The sequence below is a fragment of the Apostichopus japonicus genome, chromosome 18, assembly GCF_037975245.1.
Source record: "Apostichopus japonicus isolate 1M-3 chromosome 18, ASM3797524v1, whole genome shotgun sequence".
Taxonomy (NCBI): Eukaryota; Metazoa; Echinodermata; class Holothuroidea; order Aspidochirotida; family Stichopodidae; genus Apostichopus; species Apostichopus japonicus.
Genome location: NC_092578.1, coordinates 2,689,162 through 2,700,401, shown reverse-complemented (window position 1 = coordinate 2,700,401; position 11,240 = coordinate 2,689,162). Strand labels below are relative to the sequence as shown.

The window sequence follows — 11,240 nt, the reverse complement described above, 5'->3', positions numbered from 1 at the left end:
GTAAGGGTTAAAACAGATTAGAACCTCTTCTCAAAGTAAGTCTCTTCGGAAAGGATATCTAATTCGTAGTTAAATGTGGTACCGGATATGTGTCATGAAATGTAGAAAGCGACGGGAGGGAGACGTGGTCGTAAGATATCTTTTATATTTTATATTCAGTAATATAATAATTAATAGTAATAAATAATGTCGAGTTGGTTAGCATCATGTTTGATCTCTAGAGTGAGGCAAATATGTCACCAAAACAGAACAAGTATTGTTCGATACAGGTTTCAAACGCCCACAGTGGAATCACGACTATATTTTATTGAAGATTATACTATAAGATATCTATTTATTTCATAAACAATATTGTCACAAACGGCACTTCATAAACATCACGCGAAAATATTGTTTATGCATTACGGTATACTGTCTCCTAAATTAGTAGATCCATCCTATGATAAAGGAAATATATAAAATTATATACTATTATAAATTATAATATAAAATTTAGCTACGGGCCAAATTCAGATAATACATCAATAACAAAATAAATCCATCAAGGAATCAAAGTAATAGAAACGAGATTAAGAGAAATGAAAATCAAGACCATGCATTAAAGTACGAGTAAAAATAAAAAAGAAAAGTTTTAAGTTAAAACTTTGAAGAATCAAAGGTGGGTAAAAGACGAAGTGCCGGTGGTAGGGCGTTCCATAGACGATATAGAGATATATGACATATAGATATACAAATAGCCAATTTCCGAGAGAAAACAAGGTTCTTCTTAATCTTAATTTCCTTATAACAGGCCATAACCGTGAAATTGAACCTTTCAAAGCTCTTGAAATTGCTCAAAACTGAGTAGGTCTTAATTTAATCGTGACTGAGCCACAGCTGCGAACTTGTTCTTTGTGGGTGGGAGGGGGGGGGGGCCTCGTGCAATTGTCCAGCGAATTACCGATCAGCATGCGGAATAAACAGGTTGAGGAATTAAAAGAGGGCGGTATGCGTAAATAGTAACCGTGTGCTAAAACTTACTGAATGTGGCAAGCAATCAACTTATGGTATTACAAATGCCATTTCTCTGCATTGAAATCTTCACACGGCCCGCCCAACGGAACCGACACGGCACGATCAAAAAGGGGTAACACGACCTCAGATTGACATATAAAACACATCACACTGGAACACCATCGTTCCGATAAAAAAAATCTCAACAAACGGCAGGAAGAGATTTCAACAAACTACGGAAATCCTCTCAATATGAAGCCGCATGTCACTTGTTGCCAAAAGAACTGCCTCCCGTGGATTGATCCTCCCACGAAATAAAATAAAACTACTTCCCACCTAGAAAGCTATACATGTTTCTTCAGTTAAAGTGAAACAAACAATAAAACATGAAAAATAGTTACTATAGGTCGCAATTATGTATCTAACTTATGAGCGTGGGGCATACGTTGGAGTTGATTCAATAATCCAGCCAGTTGGGTTTGCAATGATCCAGCTGATAACGTTTAGTAGTATGTAGTTGTTACGAAGCACATTTAATTCTGGTTTTTATGTTTGTTTATCAAGATATCAATTATTTGAACATGTTAAACACATCTTTAATATCATGAAGCATGCACAAAGGGATTTATGAAGTCATGGTCTTCTCTAGACGAGGAGAAGGGGGGGGGGGGGGATGGTGGGAGTTCAGAGGGGTATGCTATTCCGGTGCCCGGCGTCATGAGAGGACCCGGGGGATTTGAAGGGGCCGGAATATGGGATAAATAACTTAATAAATAACTATTATATTACTGAAGGTTAGATAAGTGCAGACAGGGAGTCGGGGACATTTCCCCCTGGGCCCGACCTGACTCTCATGGGTACACTTGTTGGGTGAGTTTACATGAGAGTGTAACTTACTCCTCTTCTTCCTTAGATAGTTATTAGTGTTTTCCAATTCCATCAAGGATGGCACTGAAAATAATTCCTCAGAATACGTTTCTTAAGCTGCAAGATGGTAATTCGGGAGATCACCCAGACGGTGGTCAGATCCAACGTTTTTTTTTTCTTCCTCGAAACATTATCTCAAATTCATTATGTTGTAAAAGGCAATGTTTAATTGCACTCAATGTAATTAACGTCATAATGGTACATTACTTAAGAGGCGAAGAGATTAAATCTTTACCACCTCAACCTGGAATTTGTAATGCTTTTGGAGTGCTTAAATTTGTGGTTTGAGTAGCACCCCCCCCCTCTTCCTCCCTCTCTCCCCACTCCAAAGGTAAGATATGTATTCCGTACAGCATCTGAGTGTTTTATCGGCATATAATTTAATTGCTTGATTGCTTGGGAAGGGGGCAGCGAGCCAGAACGACCCCCAGGGACAATTATGTTTCTTGGCCCCATTTCCGCTTCATTCTTCGTTTTTATCATACACCCTCCCTCAACCAAAGCCATTGTCTGACGTTTATTTCATAAAAAAAATAATGAAAATCAACAAACGATTTTTTTTTTTCGTTCTTTAATAGCTTCCAAGAAACAGAACTTGAATCAATGAACAGCAACATCCTTCTCTAAAATGAGAATAAAATTAAAATAATTATCTTAATCCTGTTATTTTCATCTCTCCTAAGGAAAAGCAGCCTCTAGCCATTTGTTGATGATGATAGTAGCCAGATATGTTGACCAATGTAACAATTTGCGCAGGTATAGAAGATGTTATTTATGAAAATGGTCTCATTTCAAAGTACTGGCCTCGTGATAAGTTGCTAAAACTGACAGCTCTTTGATATATTTTGTGCAAAGACTAGAATGATACAATGCTTATTCTGATCAGCTTGTCTGACGGGTAAATTTCCTGCTTTGACCAGTGGCGGGGGGGGGGGGGGGGATCGGGGCATCAATTACTACCAGCAAAGTGGTGCAATTGACGGTGTTGTGACCTTGATCTGCAGCGGGCGAACCGTTCTGAGCCTGAGTGAGCCAGTCTGCTCCGGCGTTTGATAACCAAACCCTTATTCTTGTTCCAGGGGCAAACAGTTGATTTGTAGTAACTTTCAATTACACATTCATCTTGGGTTTTTTATTGCCGTATTTCTTGTATTTGTATTTTAGGTAGCTTTGGAAGCAAAGGTTTCAACACTGATATGTTAGGCTGGGGAAGTGACAATTCAAACGACACAAATTAGTTCTGTGAAGGAAAATATACATATGTCGAGGGTAGATAATGCAACCTAAACAGAGGAGAATCCTACCATGGGTGAAATTTGGACCCCTTCTCATGCCCGACACCCCCCCCTCTTGTGCCATAATACTGTACTTGGGGAGGGGGTTCCAAATTAGATTTGATTCCCTAAACTAGTACAGTATGCAATATTCAGTCAGTCAGAACTGAACAGGAAAAGATGTCAAACTAAACTTTAAATATCTTTAAAAAATCACAGAATCTCAAAAGGATATCCCATAGTTCTAAATCTTATGCTACAGGAATGGGAGATGCTCTGTATCAGGGTTTGGCAAGGTTGGTAACAACCCTGATGCAGAGCATATCGCCTTTCCTGTAGCATAAGATTATCCAACTAACTGCACCCACTGACTTTTTTTTAAAGCATCCATCCACCAAGTTACTGATCAGCTAAATCTTGTATTTTCTCCAACATTCCAACCCGTAAAATGCCCAACACATCTTACAGTACCTATACATCCTTCGTAGAATATACATAACTGATAATGTCCCTGTGTATGATCAATACATTCTCTGCCAAGAGAGGCATGACAAAAAAATATTCTCTTTTTTTGTTGTTGCAAAGAATGTTGAAATAAAATGATGGAATGTGAGTTCTAATGCTGCCCAATGCGAAGCTCTTATCATCCCAGTCTGAATATTCTTCAAACAATCCTGTCTCTCCGAGGTATCTTTTTTCTCTGCAAGTCTGTCCATCTACCATCTCTTAATCTCTCTCTCTCTTAAACTCTCTGTAAACATATCGCCTGGACTGCCCTTTTATGATCCATTCTGCTGATCTACATAATGTTTCACTACCTGTGCATAATATTAAAAGAAAGTTACTGGTGAGAATACATCTACTTTGTCAGCCAGCATCACCTATTTTTAATAAAGTAAGTAATTAACCAAATCAATTGAATTAATTGGCATGCTTTGGTTTAATTTTGGTTACAAAAAAACTAAAGAATCTGTTGCTTACTGAGTATTGGGAACAAGTATCTTCAAACCCCATTAGAGGGTAGCAAAGCCCAGGCAATTCTTTTTCTTTATTCTTTCTTATGTTTTAGCAATTTCAAGCTCATTTTTCCCAAAAAGTGAAATATGATATAAAAATACTTTTGGTTAAAGTGATTTTTTTAGGCCACATATCAAAATCTAACTGACATAACGTAGGTTTATAGGGACAGATAAATCGTGTCTTGAATTAAATGGAACAACACGTCCATGGGTTAAGTCTCTTTCCACCCTTTTCCCTCTCTTTCCTATAAAGCACCCCTCAACCCCCCCCCCCCACCCCTTCCCCTTTTTCCTCTATACACGCTGCACATATCTGCAGCTCTACCTCATGAAGGAAATTTGGAATCTCTATAAGTCCTTGTTGTCCATTTTGCCTGTAAACGCAAATCCTTGTAGCAATCATTATGAGAATATTAACCCTGCTTTACATAATGTATTGAATATACAGTACTTACTATTTTTTTAATGTACTCTAGACTCGTATTTGTGTTTGGATTCGGGTTTGTGATTTTGCAATTTTCGACTCTGTAGGGAGGATCAATCAGCACGCCTTCCACATGAATCGTCTTGTCCTGCCAAGTGCATTTTAAGCTGTGGAAGTGAGAAACCACAGAGAAAATATAGATGTCAATTTCTTTTTCTTCATGTTGTTATGCACATAACTGGATTTTTCAGTATACAGACTGTTACAATAAACTGCATGTTGATCTGTCCATAACTGTTTGTGTGTTTTATAAAAGAAAGTTAGGAAACAAAGATACTATATACTGTCGTCCTTGATAAAGAATCATTCATTTTATGTCCCAGTTCATGTGGACTACTAACTTCCAAACAGACTTTACATATTTTCGTCTCCCATTTTGGTTCTGGATCTCGGGAAACCAATAAATGTAGGCCATCCTGCTGTGATAGTCTTACAATTTATTGGCTCAGTCCAGAGAGAGACAATGGACAGTACTCTGTCCCACAGTCCCCACTTCAACAGGTTAATATCTTGTCAAAAGATGAAGTAATGTATTCTTTCAAGCTCCAGCCCTAACCTATGGCAGAGTTATGTTGTGCAATCCAGTTGGAATTAAACTTGGTACTTAAAGCTTATCATCCCATTCCTTGCTTCAGGCAAGGGGTGGTCTGTGGTTACTATTACAAATATATAACAACACTGCCAGGGCAACCCATCCTGAAAATCCTGACGTGACAACATTCAAGTGTGATCCACAGCAGACTAAATATGGACAAATAAAGATATTTATACCCAACTGTTGTGGTAGCATTTCTATTCACACGCCAAAAAAAAAAAAAAAAAAAAAAAAAAAAATTATTTATATTCTTGTAGATTACTGAATGAAAGAAAGCATTCAAATTAGGCCGAAATAGTTTCAGAAGATAACAAATGGAAAATATCTTACGTTTTGGTTAATGTTTGATAAAGTCTGATTCCCTCCTCTGAAATGCCCTTTTCTAGTCTGAGTTTTCTTTCCTTGATGGCTTCTTCCTCCTTTTGCTTCACCTGTAGAGATAAAAAGATATTAATAATAAACTGTTCATTAACAACCTGTTTGCAAGAAAGTCATAACCATTTATAAGCGTCTGTGTGAATTGTTCATTTTCTGTATACTTACTGTATGTACCTTAACAGTAGTCTCTGTTATAATGAATTATTACTGTTATCTGTCATCGTCCATCATCATAAATTCTTGAGAATCTCGGAGAAGGATTTTGTTCAAGACAGAAATCCAATGCCAACAATTTTGAAGGTAACTGGAAGTCACATTTAATTCTCACTTACTGTAGTGCAATATGAAACTTTTCTTGTGTATTTCAGGCTAAGAAACTGTATTCAATGATCTGGGTTGCATTACAGTATCTGAGTGCCATGAGTGAACATTACGTTTGTTGTTGTCAACAATAACGGCATAATTAGTTTTGAGCTGTCTCTACCAACACAAGGCTAAAGAGATAAATTTGAAAACTATTTGGGTTGATTTCAAATTTGAAGATATTAATGGCACAGTACAAAAAATTTGAGGCATATCCAGGAACACTTTTGATCCCCAGAAATTCTGGTCACCTTTGTAAAGAAAGTCTTCACCTAAATATTATGAACAACTCAAAAATCTTAAAATTCTGTTGATTGTAATCAAAATCTGCTATAAAGAAAATGTATCATGGTGTAACAATGAATTCTGAAGATGTGAAGATTGGGAATGAATTTACATCTTCAGATATGCCATGCCAAAGAAAACTATGCTATCTCAAACTAACCAAAATACTTTTGGTACTTCCTGGACAGTGATTGACACCTATGGCGGAAAGGTATGGCGGCATGTACCTATGGAGGAATGGCACTAGATCCACTAGTGCCATGGATCAGTGCCATTTAATAAAAATCAGAACAGAATCCAACAATGTTCTCCTAAAGAGACTTCAATGCAAGGTGTAAATATCATCTCATGTATACCTAACATGGCTTCTGCGATTAACTTTCATTATTACAGCATAGTTTATATGCCAATATACTTTTAGAACTTTCCAATACCTTTTCTATATTTAATGCTGTTAAATCTTTTACGTCTTTTTTGGCATGTTGAGGTGCCTCCAAAACTTTCACAGTCTTTGCAAAGTTGAGATTGACAAAGTTTACATCACACACACCCTTTCGGCTTCCACTGGACGATTCTGGTTACTGTGCTAAGGAAACTTCCATAGGTATATAAGAAAGAAACATATGTGATACATTACACATACTGATAAATGGTGAGGAAACATAGATAGAAAACAAAATTGGTATATAGCATTGGCTAGCCTAACACTAGTAACAGTTACACTACAGTAACACTAACAGTTAACTTAGCCTAGATACTGTAGTCTACAATACATAATATAACTAGTTCGCAGACCTGACCAGTGTCTTTCTGTTACGCATCGTAATACAACATAATTTCTACACACACACAGCATTAAAGAGTACTAGAGAACCCTAGATACATTAATATTGACAATCGGACTGCAGTCTAGCCAAGGATTGCTTAGCCACAATTCGTGCAACTGCTACCACTGTACTGAGACAAAGGATACTGATTGCCATAAGTTTGGTAGTATCGTCGAAGCACATGATTTCTCCTTGGATTTTTTCATCGAAACAGGTGACAAAATAAACAGTGCTACCAATTTTAATAGGAGATTCATTGTCATGTTCACCAGATCCAGCTGCCATTTTCAATGTGAGATTTGTAACTGTCTTGTAGATCCACAGATTGTGTGGAGTATTCAGGTGCTATGTTTGGAATATATGTAGAACTGTACTATTACAACTACCACTGAGAAATAAGCAAACTAACGGACATATAGACTTCGTGTTTATTAACAGCGCCACCGTCTTCGCACAATGTATTAGTGCCGAAATCATTTCTCTTTGGAGTTTCAACAAGTGTTGGAAATGGGTCCCAATGAGTAGAAGTAGTCAGAGGGTTCGACATATGCAACATGAGTTTTCAAATCTCTTTCATTATCCATTTTTTCCTTAATTTTAATTTTTAGGGCATAATTTCCATGTACTCAAAAGTATTTTATTCACATAATGTTGTTACTATATCGAGATACACTAAACATAACGATTTCAGATATAGCTGTGGTAAATTCGGGTAATTTAAATCTTTGAAATTACGTAACTCTAGTTATAGAAGTATAGTAGGAGGGTGTGACGTCACATGAATAATCCAAAACTTCTCAATTAAAACTATCAGTTTTTATAAACCGGACAAGCAACTCTGTAGGTTTTGCAAGAAACCAAACGACTAGCCCCTCCCTTTTCTCACTCAAGAGAAATAGTGGAGAGGGATGCATGAGCTTTGGAAGTTTTAAGATTTAAATTTTACATTTCAGCCTGATCAGGCTTCGAAGTTGTGCAGTTATCTGTTTCGAAGGTGCGTATTACGTCGATTGGACCAATCGACTACAAAACACACGGGTCAAAATAATATATAAGTTTGAAGTCCACAAGGGCGGTAAAAATGTATGATTCACTCTGTGTATGTTAACAAATTATGTATTTAGCATGTTACGGTATTCTTATCTGCATGGGATCATTGTGTATACAGTTACTACGTACATGAATATATATAACTAGGTACCGTACATATGCTTACATCATATTATTGAATGTTTTTGGTGCGTTCCATGGAGGGTACATGCCTGTACGTCACTTACCTAACTCCTGATTGCGAAAATTGAACAAGAACAGTGACCTCGATAGCCAAGCCGGTCTCCAGAGACAATTACGTCAGGCCCTCTATTTGAAAGCCTAACAGATTCCCTCATGTTTATTATGAAAAATGATAATACAATCTTTATTCCGATCCCGAATTACCCTAAACGACGGTTTATATATGCGAGGGGTGAGGTGGGTCGGGCTATGAAAACCGAGGCTCTGGTAAAAGAGAGAAAAAAAGGCCGAGTTGAATGTGATTGGAACATTTCGCAATCTAGTTTTGTTAAGCTGGTATATTTTCTTCACCGAGATCTAGTATATAAAGAGATCGTTTACGCTGCCCCCGGTAAGAAAATTAATCACCAGTCACTTGTTGACGTGCAGCTGTCTTCAACCTAGTTTTTATTAACTCACCTATTTTTATCGGTATTCTGCGAGGCCGCTGCAGCCTTGTCGTCGCCTTCGTTCGCTTTCATCCTTCCGTGCCACCTTAGTTCCCAAGGGGTCGACTCAATGCATCGCGGAGTACGACCCTACGGGCTAACATAAATAATCAGCGAAACGTCACCACAGGGTGGGTTGTTGCCGTGTATGATAACCAGCCGCCATACTATAACGGCAGTCTAAGTTTGTATGATTTCGTTATCGTGAGGGTTATACCATGGTATTACCATAACCTGACAGGGTGATACTTCCATGGCTGAACTTCTAGTTTCGAGAAATTTTGGAATAATTTAAAACAAAGCTGTGGACGCTATCCACCTAGAGTGGTAAATAGGTCCTGCTTACATTTATCAAAAAAAATATTGATCGTCAGAGAGTCATGTAAAATTCACACAAAGGTAAAATATAGGTAACATATAGGTCAAATACGGCTACTTTGGTGTCCACGGTGTGAACATGGTGTTGGTTTTCTTCTGCTTCTTCATCATCATCCAGTTATGCTATTTTTTGTTTTTTCTTTTGTTCTACATTAATATCACTCATAATGTATACAAAATCTTCGTAAAGTCTGCTACCTTTTTGGGGCAAAAATTCAACGTTCAGCCTATATTTGCCCGATCGTTATTCCATGCCTTTTGTATCTGTAACTTAGCCTAATTTGCATACAAAAAACGGGTTGTTTTAATGTTTATTTTTTATTGGCAGTAACTTTTGTGTGTATTTATCTGCTATAATTTCATTATCTTGAAGGAGAATAAACTTTACAGGGTTTCATATTGAACACTCAGTGAATCAGTAACTTGAGCAAATTCTGGCGGTAAGATATGGACCAGGACACGCTACTGTCACTCAAAATTTTCCTCTAACTTATTGAATTTTAGAGACAAATTGTCTGGCAATGTTAAATATTATAATTATCCCATCTGATTAGCTTTTGACCGATTCTACCATTTAATAACAGCATTGACCGATTCCATTAGTCATTGTCAATTATGACCGATTGCACCGTTCCGTATAAGACATTGTGACCAATTGCGCCATTCAATACAGACACAATTTATAGTCAACATTATTATACACCCATTATTAATATTCCTATACAAATTGCGTTGAGCAATCCTTTTTTGGCATTGTATACCACCGACTTAACCCCAGGGGTTTAAGAGCTCTTGCAGGTGTGAGGTCAAAGGTCACAATTATCCCCTCGTATGTCTGTAGTCCCCGTCATAAACCCAACAGGACGTCTCTCTTATACCAACTATAGCTTGGTCAATTATTTTACATTGTCTTTTTTTTATAAGGAATTAATCCATTTTCCTTAGATACGATTTTATCAATAAGAGACAATTAAAATCCAAAAACGACAAGGAAGTCGGTTCAATTAAATGGCATTTCACATTGTTTAAATATACATTGATGAATCTTCACTGAGATGGACGTGTAGTGCTTCTCTCTCTCTCTCCCTTTTCTTCTTCCATTTTCTTTTAAGGGACGGGGATGGGGTGGGGGGTGGGGCGAATGATGAACATTCGGTCACTTTTATCGTCCTACATAAAACATAAAAATATTTGACCGTTTGACAGTAAATTTTCACAAATTTACCAACCTTGGCATTAATACAAAAACAAATAATATAAAATATAAAATGTTACACTACTTGCCGAGTTGCCTCTCTTATAACGTTTCTAAATAATGTTAGTAAAACTAAGTTAACTAACTAACCAACCTAATCGATGTAATGGGACAGCTTATTTGATTTATTTTTATAACTAGTTTTTCTTAAAGTGATTAAGTTACTAAATAGTTATTATTTTATAGAAATGTACCCTTTTATAACTGACCTAATACTTACCACTACAGTGAACAAGAACAGAAAAAGGGAGAATCTTTTTCTTCCCTTTGCTATGGGATAAAATACTGATAATCCGTCACGTTGGCATGGTGATATATTTAGAGCAGAAACATTACTTGGGACAATGTATATACGCAGTAAAATAACAAGGAATGTTGTAGAAATAAGCTATCACGTCACAAATTCTGGGACAAACTCACCTCCCCCCTCCCCTCTCTCCCTCCCTCCTCTAGCTCCCATACCCCTCCCTCTCATCATTATGTGCAAGTATACAATTCGAGGATATATAGGCCATTAATATGCTAATTATGTTTTATCACGTAGTTGTTTAAAGCGCCTAAAAATATTAAGACATGACAATCATTCTTTATTTGTTTAACAATAAATGATAGCGACTCATTTGATTTCTTTAACTACCCCTCTGTCAACTCAACTTATTTAAGAAAATGTTTAAAGGGTTTGAAAACTTCTGAAAAGTTACACTGTATCTGATATGACATTTACAATTAAAAGTGTCCGGT

The 11,240-nt window shown here is 37.0% G+C and overlaps 2 protein-coding genes across 2 annotated transcripts in view; one reads left to right on the top strand and one right to left on the bottom strand.

Moving 5' to 3' along the window:
- The window catches only part of LOC139958518 (heparan sulfate 2-O-sulfotransferase hst-2-like), a 45,863-nt gene that overhangs the window by 30,241 nt on the left and 4,382 nt on the right, over positions 1-11,240 (top strand). The gene's annotated exons all lie outside the window — the stretch shown is intronic.
- On the bottom strand, positions 2,471-7,525 carry LOC139958834 (protein LSM12-like). Its single transcript, XM_071956208.1, has 5 exons — positions 7,292-7,525; positions 6,753-6,892; positions 5,623-5,723; positions 4,669-4,804; positions 2,471-4,012 (listed from the first exon to the last, which is right to left on the bottom strand). The coding sequence occupies exons 1-5, from the start codon at positions 7,428-7,430 to the stop codon at positions 3,974-3,976; spliced, it is 555 nt and encodes a 184-aa protein (XP_071812309.1). The 5' UTR covers positions 7,431-7,525; the 3' UTR covers positions 2,471-3,973.